The 16,838-nt window shown below is 36.6% G+C and overlaps 1 protein-coding gene and 3 non-coding genes across 6 annotated transcripts; 3 read left to right on the top strand and 1 right to left on the bottom strand.

The window, feature by feature from the left end:
• The first annotated feature begins 435 nt into the window (after positions 1–435).
• On the top strand, positions 436–507 carry TRNAG-UCC (transfer RNA glycine (anticodon UCC)). The gene has a single exon. It is a non-coding gene; the product is annotated as a tRNA-Gly (tRNA).
• Positions 508–5,892: 5,385 nt separating this feature from the next.
• Positions 5,893–15,776, top strand: LOC117983956 (uncharacterized). 3 transcript variants are annotated; one of them, XM_069499892.1, is made up of 8 exons: positions 5,893–5,943; positions 6,086–6,196; positions 6,953–7,149; positions 9,743–10,396; positions 11,285–11,447; positions 14,246–14,408; positions 14,962–15,095; positions 15,570–15,776. In XM_069499892.1, the coding sequence occupies exons 2-8, from the start codon at positions 6,103–6,105 to the stop codon at positions 15,713–15,715; spliced, it is 1,551 nt and encodes a 516-aa protein (XP_069355993.1). In that variant the 5' UTR covers positions 5,893–5,943; positions 6,086–6,102; the 3' UTR covers positions 15,716–15,776. The 3 variants fall into 3 exon arrangements, with proteins under 3 accessions (XP_069355993.1, XP_069355994.1, XP_034826489.1); XM_069499893.1 differs by lacking the exon at positions 5,893–5,943 and having other exon boundaries at positions 6,070–6,196; positions 14,962–15,087; XM_034970598.2 differs by lacking the exon at positions 5,893–5,943 and having other exon boundaries at positions 6,070–6,196.
• On the bottom strand, positions 12,111–12,303 carry LOC117984137 (U2 spliceosomal RNA). Its single transcript, XR_004673778.1, has one exon. It is a non-coding gene; the product is annotated as a U2 spliceosomal RNA (small nuclear RNA).
• Positions 13,463–13,655, top strand: LOC117984136 (U2 spliceosomal RNA). Its single transcript, XR_004673777.1, has one exon. It is a non-coding gene; the product is annotated as a U2 spliceosomal RNA (small nuclear RNA).
• Positions 15,777–16,838: the final 1,062 nt, after the last annotated feature.

Below are 16,838 nucleotides of genomic sequence, written 5' to 3'. Positions count from 1 at the left end.
GTTGGGTCGAGTAAAACTAGCAGCCGGACATAGGTACAGACACACTTTCGCATTTATAATGTTAAATACATAGTAAGTATAATATGGAACTGAAGTATGGATTAGGTATTTGATGGTTTAAGGAAGTATTAAATTGCTAATGCGCATGGCCGCCATTTTAGTGACGTCAGCACTAGACTGAAGTTTCGAGCTGATGTTATTTTTTACTTAAATATACGTCAAATGACGTCAAAATGACGTCATTTCGATGTTAATGAGACATGGTTCCAGCGCAATAGCATTTTGCGGGACTAAGGTTTAACCATGTCGGAGGAGCCACCATCGAAGCAATAAATTAATAATTAATAATCATTACACTTGTCAAGTGTTTAATCTATGACTAATTTAAGGATCACAATTTTTTTGTATGCAGTTTTTATACAGCTACAATTACAAGCGTTGGTGGTGTAATGGTCAGCATAGTTGCCTTCCAAGCAGTTGATCCGGGTTCGATTCCCGGCCAACGCACTCTTTTGCTTTTTTTAAAAAAAAAGATCATGCGATGGCAAATCATGGGTTGATGAATCGATAAAAATTATCTAAAAATAGGTAGGTATGGTATGGAGCATACGGCTCTTTTATTTTAGTTTTCGTTCCTACTGTACTATATATATATAGTAGGCGACAGGTTGCAATGGCAATCGGGAAGGAAATGCCCCGCACACCCGCGCAGCCCCCGCGCTATCCCGCTGCGGGCGAGTGCGGGCGACGTGTGGGTGTCAACTACCTAGTAGTTATTAATTATCGGTAGGTCAGCGACAATTTTTTCAAAACCATTTGGATTTGAAGTTTGAACATATATATTACTAAATCCGATTAACACGCTTCGATATTACAGAAAGTCGTATATCGTAACGTTTAAGGCGATCCAGCGCGCGTTAAGGTGCGTCCTTAATACAGTGAAAGTTGACGGCAGATGCTATACTTATTACTTTCACAAAATTATACATTGGCTAACATTGCGTAGCTAGTTGTAGTCATGACAAACAGACGTACCTATCGACCTACCTATTCACAATAGACAATATCTACCGAATATAAATAAAAATAAAATAAAATAATTGTGAGCTATATCGAAGTAGGTAGGTACGCGGCAGAAAATAATGTACATCGGCCTTTAGAATCAGATTTCGGCTTTGTAGAGCGTTGTCTCTGTCATTTATACTTATATGACGTTTTGTTGGTCTCAACGACAGAGACAACGCTCTACAAAACCGCTATCTCTTTCTAAAGATCGATGTATTTTCTGCCGCGTAGGTACTGTAAGTAGGTAAGATGTTTTATGTACGAACCTAAGCAATTAAATATCACTTGCTTTAACGCCGCTGAACGAAACCATCGTAAGGAAACCTCCATGCCTGGGGGTTCTCCCGTTCGCAGAGGTGTATGAAGACTGCCAATCTATCTAGTAGATACTAGATAGGTACGTACCTACGTACTTGGCCAACGTGACGGACTAGGTATTGCCCAAACCCTACTTATTCTGAGAGGAGACCCGTGCTCAGTAGTGGGCTGGCGATGGGTTGATTATGATATAAATAAATAAAAATATTTTTTATTCATTTAAACTTCGGTTAGGAAGGTACATAATAAAAACAGAAAATTCTATTAAATAAACATAAATCTAAATTAAAAGCTAAAAAAAACTTAGGTAAACTAAATTAACATCGAAACCACCGCAGCGGGGCATTGTACCCAAGATGTTGGCAGCATTACCCCTTTGGATGACCAAACTAATTCTTTGTCCAAGCTAGGTACCTAGCTGCCAGCTTTTGGGTTCCCGGTTGACTCGACTTTACGAATTTCCTCAAAAAAAGCTCGAGCCCCCGGCCCCCTTTTACAAGTAGGTACTTTTGAATCGTCAAATGCATCTACCTGACCACTGGTTCGGAATGCCTTTAATGATGATGATATGATGTGGGTAATGGAACGGGGCTACGACCCTCAGCAACGAGGAAAAGACGCAGAGAGAGCTGTTTTGCGGTCTATTTATCTTGCAGGCCGATAGATTGATCCGGCTGACAATAGGCTACTTGACTCATATCTAATTTCGTCCAATAAATGATTATTTATATAGTATTTTGCTTAAAACAACGAAATATATCAATAACAATTATTAAAAACGCAGGATGGATATATAAATCCAATTTAAAAAAATACAATTTTTATTTTTATTTGAAACGCAGAAAACGCTGTCAGCCATGATGTGACGTCATTAAATATGTAAACAAAGAAATGTCATTCCTATGTCACGCGGGGACTAACGTAGTATCCATATATATAAAATTTAGAGTCCTGACTAACTTATATATCAACGCACAGCCTAAACATCTAAACAGCTGGGCCTAGATACATGAAATTTGGTGAGTGTGTTCTTTGTAGGTAAAGAGAAGGTATCCACTAGGAAAGGATTTTTTGAAATTCCACCTCTGAGTGGGTTAAATGGAGGTTTGAAATTTATGAAGTCCACGCGGGCGAAGTCACGAGCATAAGCTAGTTTTTATATATTTCTAAAAACTCATAGTAAACGTAAAAAATATCATTTTCTCTTTATAAATTGAATAAGTTATTAAGTAAGACTTACAACAAAGTGATCTTTGCAAAAATAAATTTGGGTTGAAGTCGTTAGTCATATAGGATCCCTTTAAGCAAGTCTTTGCGTGTTACGTATATTTATTTCACTGGGCACTCTAATCCACAACTTTCCTGTGGTCTTTATCGATGCGTTTTTTACATTCTCGGATGATGCAATAACGATAATTACTATATTTTTCATGTAAACTAGTATAGAAGTCATGTTTATTAAACTTTGGTAGGTTATGCTCAGTATATATAATGTACTCTGTGGTTATGCTGTTGTTTACAAATGCATGACGTCAGAGCACAGATAATCTATCGGCCAAACATGGCCGACAGTGTTTTCACCTGTCTAGGAAAAATATTTTTTTAAATTAAAGTTTTACGGTTTTTAGGGCGCAAAAAAATATAGTGTTAATTTTTTTGATATAATAGGACAAATATTAACCATTTAAGACCAACTTAAAAAAATTGTCAAGTAGCCTATTTGTTAAAAGTCGTTGAAGAACAATCGAGGTGTCGCGTCATGGCGTCGAGTAAACTATCGAAGAAAGAAAAAGTCGATCAATTGATGACAATCGAGCTGTTTTTACCGGATGGCTCGTGCCGCTGCCATCCTGTACTGGCGTACGGAAAAATCTCAATGAACAACGGACGAAATTTCTTCGAACGAACGACGATAATCTTTAGGGTACCTGGCCAACAGAATATAATTAGGTATGTAGGTAAGTAGGGCCGTATAGCCTAGTGGTTACGACGTCCGCCTCCTATTCGAGAGGTCTCCATAAATTATTACCTAATAGCAATTTGTTAGCGACTGTACATCTATTGTCAGCATCTGGCACTGATACGTAGTAGGTACCTTTAAAATAAGTACAGTACGCGTCAGAAAGTAATGTACCTACATGTATCTTTTGAAAGAGCTGTTTTGTAAAGCATTGTCTCTGTCGTTGAGAACGACAAAACATCACATTAATCATAAGTAGGTATGAGTGACAGAGACAACGCTCTACCTACATCATTTTCTGCCGTGCCATGTACCTACTGTACATCGGCCTTTAGAATGCCATTTCGGCTTTAGGTATATAGCGTTGTCTCTGTCACTCATACCTATATGACGTTTTGTCGGTCTCAAGGACAGAGGCATACCTAATGCTCTACAAATCCGCTATCTCCTTCTAAAGATCGCTGTACAGTGCGACTAGGCTATCTTGGCGCGTTGTGAAAATCGGAACTCCCCTTTGTCCTTGTTTGAATATTCTAAGCCTTTATTCTCCAACAGCGCCCCCCTGTCAATGTCATTCAAGTGCAAAGAGAGCCTTGTCGCCTTAGATGAATAAATGCTTGTCGCACTGTAGGTACATTATTTTCTGCAGCGTAAGTACTATAGGAAGCTCAGACGAAGAATCAAGAGACTTGTCAAACGCGTATACCCGAAAGGGACAAAACAACAAAAGAAATCGTACTTAGGTACGGATGAAAGGTTATGTTTCATAATTTGCGTTCGCTACAACTTGCCCAACAAAAAAAGCTAAACTATGACAAAGACAAAAAACTGTGTTTATGTCTCTATCACTCTTCAGAGCTTTTATATACACCTAGCTTGCTCTAACAAGGTATTATTATTTTAATGCCAAGTCTCCTTATTCTTAGTCTGAGGTAGGAAGATATTTTCTGTGTACGTTAATTTGTAGTTTTTGTCTCGACACCGACAGTCTTACGAGCCAGATGAACCCTCTGGTCAGACAATCCAAACAATGGTTATCCAGAGTTTAATACCTATTTAATGGTTAATTTACCCACCTACCTACTTTCTATCGAGTTTAAAGCAAGAAAATCGATTTTCGAGTCCTTAATCCGTATCCTAAAAATTCGTTCTAACGGCACTTTGGATTTTGGAACCTATCTAGAAGTAGGTAGGTAATAGGTACATATTTTTTACAAGAATATTAGCCAATGATGACTAAAACTCCCCTTTCCCCTTTACTAAGTGTTAAGCTTGTGCTAGGAGTAGGTACAACATAGTGCAAAGGGTGGGGTTTGAACCGGTAACCTTTCAAATTTTCAGTCCGCTCCTCTAACCGTTGAGTTATTGAGGCTATAACTTAGGTTACCTACAAAATATAGGTACCTTCTAATCACAGATTGTCACTCGATACCTACTCGGTCCCCAAAACAAATCAGTGCCCAAGGGCATCTCCCCAGATTACGAGATGAAACACGATCATTGGATGCTGCGACCGCCCCGCCCCTGCGGAGATCAGCCAATCACACGCGCGCATCTCGCTACGCAAGCGTGTAAATACTTCTTATATATAGGTAAATGATGTAACCTGACTGTTATCTAATCTAATAAGATTGACTTTATCTTTATCTTATTAGAATTAGTATTGGAAAACTAATGTGAGAAAGATGTGTGCGATTCACGATCGTGATTGAAATAGCATTGTTTTATTTGGGTAGGTAGGTAGGTAATGAGCTATAGTACGCGACAGGTCGAGATGGCGATCGGGATGGGGACGCCCCGCACATCCGCACACTATCCGCGCGCTAACGCAGTGTGGGATAGCGCGGGTGACGTGCGGGTGTACGAGGCGTCCCCCCGCCTCATACCGTGATTGCCGTCTCGACCTGTGGCGTACTATAGGTAGGAACTACCTATTACATTTATTGAGTGAGAGAGTTAAATATAGGTATGTTATGTAGATTGGGTAGATTACTATCATACTCGTATTTTTGAAGTCTATCTTTGTAATTCATTGTAGAAAATTGTAAAGATGCTTAGGTATCTTACAGTGCGGTACGATTATCCCTACCTAGGTTAGATATCTAAAAATCTACTAGACCTTTGTTACCTAAGTACCTATTATTTATATATATATCATGTATCCAAGACTACTAATGCCATCTATGTTTTCACAAAATAGCTACATTTTCGTTGTTGGTTTTCATTAGTGAATAAAATTGTTTTGTGCAAAACAACCAAATTATAAGTGTTTGGAATTGATATGATTTTCTCTAATGGAAATAAATAATATTCGAAACTTCTTGTCTTATTTTTTGATTTTCATTGACCATTATGGCCATCTAGTGACGAGTAGCTAAAGTATACTTTCTAAAACCGGAAAAACTAAATGGGCCTTGAAAAGCTCAAAAACTTTGCCAAAATTAAATTTATGTTTTTTTTTCAATTTAATTTATTTTAAATTAAATTTAAAAAAATTATAAAATGATAATAACGAATAAAAATAATATTTATATGAATAATTAATAGTGTTACAAATCAAATAAATTAACTATAGATTAGATACATTTTGACTATAAAAAGTTAGTTTTGACTTTTCGCAAGTTTTGCACTGATTTATTTTCTTTTGCTATTTTTAATTTTTTTTAATGTTTATTGTTAAATAATAAATTGCTATTTCGAATGATATGTTAAATTTTGTTTAAAAAATGACAAAATCCACAGGATTATATCACTGGAAAATGGGGGACATTGCTCTCGCTAGAGTTTGCAAAAAAGTTTACGCTAAAGTACAAGTGGTGAAAAATGAAGATGGAGTTTTTTACGATTACAAAGGTATTGTCTCCTACGAATCAAATCCTGCATGCTCTGGTGCATAGGTATTGTGCCAGACCTACGAATAGTTTTCATAATAATCTGTTCTACATTTTGTTTGAAGTAAAAAAAACCCCCACTTTTGCTTTATTAGCTGCCTATTGTTCTTTCATATCGCATGGGAAATGAAAGGTTGACTAGCCAACCAATTGCGCAGCAGAATAGCCACCTCACTTTGTTCCAGTAAATAGGTCGATAAATCATATTATAGCAGCAAGGTCCAGCGGTTCACAAATAGGTAAGTACATCACGCGACAGAAAGTAATGTACATCGGCATTTAGAATGTCATTTCGGCTTTGTAGAGCGTTGTCTCTGTCACTCATACCTACCTATCTGATGTTTTGTCGGTCTTAACGACAGAGAAAACGCTCTACAAAATATCTGCTATCTTGTACTCTACTTATGGGGCTTTCATAGACCTTCCAACCTCCATTCCAACTGTTTAGTGTTTAGGTAGGTTTTGTGTGATAGAAAGGGGCCACGACCCTCAGTAATATGATGCACTAAGATTTGCTAGCTAACACACCCCAACCTTGATCAGGTGGAATTTCTTAAAATCCTTAGTGAGGGTCTAGAACTCAGAATAAATACCTGGTCAAGAAAGAACACCACCTAACCTTTCAAGAATCAAGATCCTAGACGCAGCAGTTTGAGCTGTGCGTTGATTGTTACTCAGTCAGTATTAATTTTATATTAATTTCCAAATGTATGTCTAGTTCTGGGGATAACAGTTGAAGACAGCAGCTTAGCTGTAACAACTGAGCTTTGCTACTATGTGGAGACAGTTCGCACCAAACAGCAGATGTGGCTGCCATACACCTGCATGTTTCTTGCTGAGCGTTCCAGGCCTTTCTACGGACCAAATAACAAAAATCCTGTGACAAAACCTGCTGAACAGACTACTCCTCCAAAGGTAAGTACTTAATGTTTATTGGACAAAGATTAATTATGAATATAGCTAATAGGCTGGACGTATGTCCATGTCGGGGAGGGGCAATGCATGCACAACAGACGGAAACGTTTAAGTGCGGAAACCAGCCCAGAGAGAGAAGTCTTGAAGGGATTAGTCGAAGTAAGCCAGACTAGTTTTGAACCCATCCGGGGCCCTTTTTGAAAGAGCACGTTTAAAAAAGGACCCCGGATGGGTTCAAAACTATGTTCGTTCTCACTTCAACTAATACCTGAGTCCAGCTGGTTATTTTTTTTTTTTTAAAGAATATTAGCCATGTTAAATGACTAATATTCCCCTTTCCTCTCCAACTAAGCGTCAAGCTCGTGCTAGGAGTAGGTACGACAATAGTGCAACGGGCGGGGTTTGAACCGTCGACCTTTCGGTTTTCAGTCCACTCCTTTTACCGGTTGAGCTAATTGACGCTCTGATAGTTATCTACACTAATATTATAAAGAGGAAAACTTTGTTTGTTTGTTTGTTTGTTTGTTTGTTTGTTTGTTTGTACTGAATAGGCTCAAAAACTACTGGACCGATTTTAAAAATTCTTTCACCATTCGAAAGCTACATTATCCACGAGTAACATAGGCTATATTTTATTTTGGAAAAAAATAGGGTTCCGTAAGATATTTGGGTTTTTCGGACACAAGGTGTAAAAAATCAACCAGAAAAGTTACTTATTTTGCGTACGCTGCCTAAACTATAAAAGATAGAACCATAAAATGTTCTAATTAATTGTAGATCTTATAAATATCTACAAAAAAGTCCGCGACACACTATACCCATCTATGTCGAGTGAGGCACAGCAACCATTTTTTTATTTAAAAATCTTGAATTTTTTTTGGACTACATTTAAACGCGTTTATTTTACTCATGCTATTAATCCTTATCAAAATAAATGATTTCATCACTAAGAACAGTTTATGGAGATAATATTTGGTCTTTGAATGATTAAAATTGGACGTTTGGTTTTGAAGTTATGGCGAAATTAAAATATTACGATTTCTGCTGCACGGCCCGTTGTATTATATAAAGAGGTAATGTCGTTAAGTTTGTTTGTAGGGGGTAATCTTTAGAACTACTGAACCGATTTTAAAAATTCTTTCACCAGTAGAAAGCTACATTATTCCTGAGTGACATAGGCTATACGGGATCTTTAAAAACCTAAATCTACGCGGGCGAAGCCGCGGGGATCAGCTAGTTATATAATATATTTATATGTCACAATAGTTTAAAAGCTAAATTGAATGAAATAGAAAGATTTTTTATGCAAATAAACTTTTAAACTGCCATCCATTACCTGAAAATCAAAGTTGCATAAAATAACTTTTGAGTTATCGCTAAGGAACATGGTATTTTCAAGAAAATATTTCTAAAGAATAATGCTATGTAGGACAAAGGTTTTTAGTTAGTTTCTAGTTTGGTCCAATGTAGCATTCTTTTTTTAGAAAAATTAGTTTTTAAAAATTCTCATTTCAAATAACATTTTTTGCACTTAAGTACCTGTTTTTTAGATAAAGGACGGTAGAGCTTTTGAATTGTCAAGTGAAACCACTGCTGGTTTGGTAGGTATGCCCTTCCTACCGAGAAGAACCAGCAAGAAATTAGCTCTTTTCAAATATTCAATTGACAATATTATGCCATAATTGTAATTATATCCCATAGTGTGAAATAATAATTTGTCAATTGAATATTTGAAAAGAGCTAATTTCTTGCTGGTAATATTTAAACCAATTGGAATGTTACTCCATATTTTGTTTTGTTTTTTAGGGTTCTGTACCTCAAAAGGAAAAAAGGAGCCCTTATAGGATCACTTTGATGTCTGTCTATCTGTCTGTCAAAAAACCTATAGGGTAGGTACTTCCCGTTGATCTGGAATCATGAAATTTGGCTGGTAGGTTGGTCTTATAGCACAAGTAAAGAAAAATCAGACAACTGTGGATTTGTGGGTTACATAACACAAAAAAAAGTGTTAATGACCAAATAATTAGTATTTTCAAAGTAAGATAACTATACCACGTGGGGTATCATATGAAAGGGCTTTACTTGTATATTCTAAACTAGCGACCCGCCCCGGCTTCGCATGGGTGCAACGTAGATACTAATGTGGTGTCATTGAGGTGTATTTACCTCGGAAACTCTCAAATGAGAGGATTTTTTCCGACCTAATTCACATTACTTCAATTTCTCTAGGGATCTCTAATTTTTTGAGAATTAAACTATAGCTATAAACCTTCCTCTTGAATCACTCTATCTATTGGTGAAAACCGCATTAAAATTCGTTGCGTAGTTTAAAAGATCTACGCGTTCATACATACATACATACAGACGCGGGAAGCAACTTTATTTTATACTATGTAGAAAAGAGATTTTTTTTTATGCATAATAGTTTTTGATTTATCGTGCAAAAACTGCAAAATGTCGAAAAAATACCCGAGTACGGAACCCTCGGTGCGCGAGACTCGCACTTGGCCAGTTTTTTTTATTCTGAAGATTTGATGCAGATTGTTTATGTATCACCTTATTTACTTAGCTAAAATATTTTCTAATGTTATAGAGAAAAATTATGGTTGATCATGTACTACCTCAAGATGATGATGATGAACCAGATAATGAACCAGATTATGATGTATCTCTAGTAGATAGTGAACCAGATAGTGATGTATCTTTTGAAGATAGTGAACCAGATTGTGATGTATCTCTTGAAGATAGTGAACCAGATAGTGATGTATCTCTTGAAGATAGTGAACCAGATAGTGATGTATCTCTTGAGGATAGTGAACCAGATAGTGATGTATCTCTTGAGGATAGTGAACCAGATTGTGATGTATCTCTTGAAGATAGTGAACCAGATAGTGATGTATCTCTTGAAGATAGTGAACCAGATAGTAATGTATCTCGTGAAGAAAAACAGAAACCTCTCATAGAAGAAAAACGTGGAAATGGTTTCAAAGAGTTTGTAAGACTTGGAAAAGAATATGTCTTCGATGATATCTACAATGTTTTTTGCTTTGAAAAGGAGAATAACACAAGTATATCAGGTTACCTTGAGAACGTAGTTGCGAGTACAGAGGTTAAATTTGAAATGGTCATTAAAAATATTGTGACTAAGAAAGAAATTGACAACTACCTACATCATTGCTGGAGGTACGATATGGAACTGACAGAAATTGATAGCGCTGAAGACCCTAAAGATGAATCTGAAAATATGGTTAGTTTTAGCGTTTAAACTACCGTGAGTGATTTCCATTATAAATACTATCTGTCCCGGCTTACTCACGTGTGTAGTCGACGTTAGCCCGACTAGTTTCGAACCCATACGGGGTCCTTTTTCAAGGGAGTCCGTCCGCGCCCGCGCCGCGGTTTTGACACACGTGAGTAAGCCGGGACAGATAGTATTTATAATATGGTTAGTATTAACTTCTTTTTAGCCCTAGGACCCTAGTATATTTTTGAAATAGGTAGGTATTAGGTACTCAAAACCAATTTGCCTGCCAAATTATAAAAATATTTTTACATAGTAATATAATGATACCTTTTTTACATTATCATTGGAGCCGAAGCCGATTCTCTTGAACAAAATCTCTAAACTAAACTAAACTAAATTAACGGGTCTAAATCTAGTGCTATCCTTTTCCACAAGCAACATTATGAAAGGGATAGCAATAGATTTAGACGTGTCATTTTAGTTAAGAGTTTGTCTACAACGGAATTAGCCACATTAATTAATTACTTAATTAATTTTATCTACTCTCATTCTAATTATAAAATTTAAAAGTGTCACATATTGACTTACTTTATTCACTATTATATTTTAATATTTAAAAAAATGTGTTTTTGAAGCGGTTGAATAATACCTGCAAATTATGTAGAGTTTGAAAAGTTACTTTAACTTAAGTTAGACACTCAAGTTTTAATACCAGCCCTTATGCAACCGTTTGATAAACTACTAATAGATTATCAAACAAACTTCTTGAAGTGAAGTTCGATCGTTATTATATGAGTCACTTCACTTGAAAATATAATTAATCCACCTAACACTAGGTAGGTGTCATTACTATGAATGTTAATTAATAATTAAGAAAATAAATTATTTCAGCAATCCTCTTCACAATTCAACTGTACTAATAGCGAGATACCTGTACCTGTTCACACGCCATGGTGCTTGGTGTGTGGTGATGTGGACAACTTGTGGGAGTGTACCAAGTGCCCTGCTTCCTACCACCTTGCATGCAAGAGGGAATGGCTTGTCAATGTTATACGTAAGTTACACTTCGATAAATAGAAATTATACCTATATGAATGAAGTTACATTACTATAGTCCGTTTTTTCTTAGTTTGCTTAAATGATAAACAAATCACAGGAACCTGACTGGGAGAAAAGTGTAAGCGACCTTTTGGGGCTAGGTTTTTCGCTTGTATCATATCAGCTGGCGGTAACAAGTTCTGTGGGTAGCGTATAGTGCGTATCTTACGTATTTCAGCGAGAAGCTACCTTTTTTTTAATTTTATTATAAGGGCACACAAAACAGGTTTCAACTATAAATTGTCCAAATACAAAAACAATAGATTAAGATCTAAGCGGTAACCCTTAACATGTAAACTAAACTTTTGTGCAAACTAAGGAAAACTAAAATAAGAGTTTTATTTTTAAAGAACATTTTAATAATGATTTAATACAAATAATTTTTACTCCTCAATTTTCGTAAAACAAGGTATGAATTGAAGAACAAAATTAGCAAGCAGCTTATCTAAATTCTTAAAAGTATCGATTAAACAAGAGAAAGTCATCAAAATAGTGAAAACCCCAAAAAAAGTAAAAATAATTAAATTAGAAGTCTAGTTCCTATATTATTAAATACTATTTATCTGAATATTTCAATTTTCAGTAATTAGATATAGTTGGTATTGCAATTTGCTAGTGGTTTATGTGGGCCGATCCCGGCGGCACTGCAATGCCGGGCCGACCCGTGACGGGAGTGGAGCGAGCCCCGAACATCCCGTCGAGTTACAAAAATCAGTTTAATATACTGGTCCCACAGTGTGGGAACTTTCAGATATTAAGCTGAAAAGAACAGATACTACACTTTGATCTTAGCCAAAAGGCCGAGAAGCGATACCGTATGGTACCCAAGGCGCGAGGGTCATTCATCGCGGACGAATCTCCCGAGCGCAATCTAATATTTAGTGATGTTACTCCCAGAGTCATCTGCGTAAGCGGTATGAAACTACGAATCAATGTGGTGCCAAGCTAGGAACAAAATGTCAAGCCAGTTGTAGTTGTATTCCCAACACGATTGCTGCATAGATGTCGCCATCGTCAAATTATTTCAGAAAATAATCTTATTGATCGTAGAGACAGCAATATAATAATAGTAATTTATAATTGTTGATAGCCAATTTTCATTTGGTTTATTTTTACTCTATATTAAATTTTAAATTATTGCAATTGTTGTTTAGAGTTTACATATGGTAAGTAACATGATCCCCAGAATAGCCACATCACACTTCACACTTCACTTCACTTCACTTGTGTGCTTCACATGTTAAGATATAGGTATAGGATAGAACACATGGATCTATGAATCAGCTTAGCTAGCTATTACTAAAGACAGTTTCAGAGCATCGTCGAGAGTCGAGACACAAGATATTATGAAAACTTAATTATTTATTACTTATTAAAACTTTCAACCAAGCAACGCTCGAGATATAAGATTTACCTACTTATGTTTAAGAACTTTGACAGAAGTTGCAATAAAGTTCAAAATTGCGAAACACTCAGAACTTCGAAGTTGATGGTTTTACAAGTGGTTTAATTATGTCGTTCACCATTATTTTGTGGGTACCTGTCAGATGTTAAGTAGCTATTCTAGGGATCATGTCCCATTGTCATAAGTTGTAAATCGATTTACAACTTATGATCGTTTTGGGACACATCGATTTACAATGGGCCATTGTCACAAGCTCACTCTGGTCTCTGAAATTATATAAAACCAGTAAAATATTAAGTTTTCTGAAATACTGTATCAATCATCATACATCTATGCAGCAATCGTGTCGGGAATACAATTACAACCACAGAACACATTTACTTGATTACAACTGGATTGACATTTTCTTTCTAGCTTGGCAGTTAGCACCACAATCTCAACCACAATGGTTCGTAGTTTCATACCGCTTACACAGATGACTCTGGGAGTAACATCATTAAATATTAGATTGCGCTCGGAAGATTCGTCCGCGATGAATGACCGTCGCGCCTTGGGGACCATACGGTATCGCTTCTCGGCCTTTTGGCTAAGATCAAAGTGTAGTATCTGTTCTTTTCAGCTTAATATCTGAAAGTTCCCACACTGTGGGACCAGTATATTAAACTGATTTTTGTAACTCGACGGGATGTTCGGGGCTCGCTCCACTCCCGTCACGGGTCGGCCCGGCATTGCAGTGCCGCCGGGATCGGCCCACATTAACCACTAGCAAAACCATTTCGTACAATGTACAGAGCAAACCACTTTGCATTATGCGAACTCCTTAATATGACCAATATTGTCTCAAGTCCTCACAAAATTCCTCAACAATGTTCAAACTTACCCTATGCCAAACTATGAAAGCTTTTGTAGTACAATAATTAATTTGTACTGTGGTGGGGTGGGGTAGTCGAAATCGAAAATCCGCTCGTGTGTTGTTTGTTACATGTTCAAAACTGAGAAAGCATTAATTATTAATAAAAAATGTAATTAGGTTCTGTTAAAGCACCATGTTCGCGCTCGATTTCGAGTTGGCCGAGTGTGAAATAAATTATACTCCAAAAGCTCTATATGGCATAGGTTTGAAGACTGTTGAGGGATTTAGAGGAATTGGAGGACCAGGGTTCATACATTTTAGGCTATGGTCTTTTATGTTAATTTTTTTTTGGGGGTTTGACAACTTTATAGCTGTCCTAGCGATTATTTGTTTAATAATTCATTAAGTTTAGCTTTTTGGCATCTAAACTTGCATAAAATGTCGCCGCCTGAGCTAAAATTAGTTTTCAAAAATTAAGCCATTTTATTCGTTTCAGACCGTAAAAGTTCATCCAAAAAAGTTCAAACAGAAGACATATTAATAGCTAAAATTCTGTCCAGTACCAGAACAATCACATCTGTCCAAGAAGAGGAGAATATCGGGCTATGCCCTCAAAATATCGGGCTATGCCCTAGTTGCATGTGGGGACCCCCAGTTTGGTAAGTATCCTCCAAAAAAACAACTCTTAACTTTTAAGAACTTCTTAAAATTGTGTTTTGATATTTGCTGTGTGGGCAAAATATCATAATACCTATATCCTATATTATCTAAAATTGAAAGTTCCTTCTAACTTTTTACCCGACTACGGCAAAGCCAAAAGAAGGGGCTACGATTTTAGCAGCATGTGTATGTATGTATGTTCCACCGTAGCCGTAAACTACTGGGCCGATTTTGGTAAGTGAGATTTCAACTGATTCGCTATTATAGTCAAGACATAGGCTACATTTTAAATGAACAAAATCAATATGGCGGATGTTATAATATCATAAAAATTGGGAGCCTTTGATTTTTTTTGCTATAGTATCGAGTGGGATGTCCAACGAAAGAGGAGTAAATTCTGAGCTTAATATAGTACAATATTAAAATATACCAGGTGACAGAAAAACAATTTTACTGAGTAAGATCACATTGTAAGATGCTTTTATTTGCTGTCCCGTGGACTAGAATGGTCTTATTAATTAGTTTTTTTGTATGTTTTGATTGGGTTTTCAGCTATGGCGATGTGGTTTGGCATAAACTGGGCACCTGCTCTTGGTGGCCCGCCAAAGTGCTTACTCCGGGTGCAACACCTACTTGTCTTCTAGCCCAAGACCATTCCCCCCACCAAGTGGCACTCCGGTATTACGGTTAGTTTAAAGATAATTTTGGAAAAAAAAAAATTATACTTGCAAAATCCGCTGTTATTTTTAGAATTTGTGATTTTCGTTTTTGATATCATTTTGTTTAATTTTACAAACCGAGATGGCAATCGGGCTGGGGTGCCCCGCACACCTGCATAGCACCCGCGCTAACCCGGTGCGGGATAGCATGGGTGTGCGGGACGTCCCCGTCCCCCCCCCCCCTTGACTCATACCCTGATTGCCATCTCGACTTGTCGTGTATTATATGCGCTAGTTCAAGAGATAACATTTTTTTAGCTATGTGATTTGGATCTAAAAGTAAAGCAAATTTTTTCAATTTTTTTAAGTTATAGTCTCCTGAAAACTTGTGGTATTCCACATAGCGGAATTTGCATGCATAGCCACGCTATGTCGGTCCTCGGGATTCTATTTTTTTTCAAAATATTAATGTAGATTGTCAAAAAATTTCATTCTTTCCAGGTACATTGAACCACTCTTGGAGCGATACGAGTAAAATTTGTCTTTTTTTACCGAAACACACGGCCGCTTTACAAGCTAATGAGCAAATGCTTCGCCAAGCAGTGTTAGATGCTAGTGACGACTACATTGCCGTCTACCTTACATAAAACAAGGATCCGAGACATGGTCGCTAACTATGGGATTCGTAAGAAAGCTCAGAGTCACTCAGCGGGCGATGGAGAGAGCTATGCTTGGAGTTTCTCTACGTGATCAAATCAGAATTGAGGAGATCCGTAGAACTTCCTTAGTAGAACGTCTTATTAAGGAAGGTGGAATAAGCTTTTTACTGCGCTCTCGGTTATCAAGGCAGTATAGAACGTGTGCGGTGCGCGCGCTTTCTATATCGAGTTCGAGTCATAAAAACATTCATATGTACGCGACAGGTCGAGATGGGGATCCCCGCACAACCGCCGCCTCATACCCCGATTGCCATCTCGACCTGTCGCGTACTGTTCTTAATAGTTATTGTATTAATGTGTTCACTGTTCTGTGATCATTGCAATATAGGTATTTTACTTGGTATAACCGATTTTAAAGTCGACCATATCTATGTATCCATATTTATTTTTGTTAACTAAGTATATCGATCTCATATACAGATTTCACAGCTTTAAATTAGTCTTTAAACATTTTTAGTTGTAAGTGTTTTAAACTGCTACCAAATATTTAGTTTCTATTGTAATAATTTTAATAGGTATACCTAATATTAAAATTGGATCGAAAGGTAAATCGTAATTAATCTACATAACAGGTTCGCGTTACTGTTTAAAAAAATGCTTGTTTATTTTAATTAGGAGTACCCAAGTAATTTAGATATTGAATGTTTTATTTTTGTTAAAACTATTTTATTTTGTTTTTGTTATTTTGTGACTATTTTTATTAGTTACAAATAGTATTACTAATAAATTGTTATTACGTCAATACTTAAACCTTTGTGTGTATTAAAATCTTGTTAAAAATCGTTGTTTTACTTAATCGTGTTTAGTATGTATCCATACAAATGCGAAAATATGTATTATGTCATAGCCGTGTCTATTTAAGCAATCTGTTTAACCGATTTTAACAATTTGGTATATCTTGTTTGCATCCTGAGGACAGGCATAGTATCCCGGAAAAAACAGAGTTCCTACGGGATTTTAAAATTTTAATCCAAGACTTCGTGTCTGGGAAAGCATTTATTGGTACAATATGGGTACAATAAACTAAACTAAATTAACAGGTCTAAATCTA

This window comes from Maniola hyperantus, chromosome 7 (assembly GCF_902806685.2).
Source record: "Maniola hyperantus chromosome 7, iAphHyp1.2, whole genome shotgun sequence".
Taxonomy (NCBI): domain Eukaryota; kingdom Metazoa; phylum Arthropoda; class Insecta; order Lepidoptera; family Nymphalidae; genus Maniola; species Maniola hyperantus.
The sequence above is the reverse complement of the archived record's forward strand: the minus strand, read 5'-3'. Positions and strand labels throughout refer to the sequence as shown.

Excerpts from the sequence above, each read along its gene's own strand:
- LOC117983956 (XM_034970598.2), top strand. The coding sequence starts at position 6,070 with ATGACAAAATCCACAGGATTATATCACTGGAAAATGGGGGACATTGCT. Across the intron at positions 7,150-9,742 it reads AACAGACTACTCCTCCAAAG|AGAAAAATTATGGTTGATCA; the intron begins GTAAGTACTTAA and ends CTAATGTTATAG. Across the intron at positions 11,448-14,245 it reads ATGGCTTGTCAATGTTATAC|ACCGTAAAAGTTCATCCAAA; the intron begins GTAAGTTACACT and ends TATTCGTTTCAG.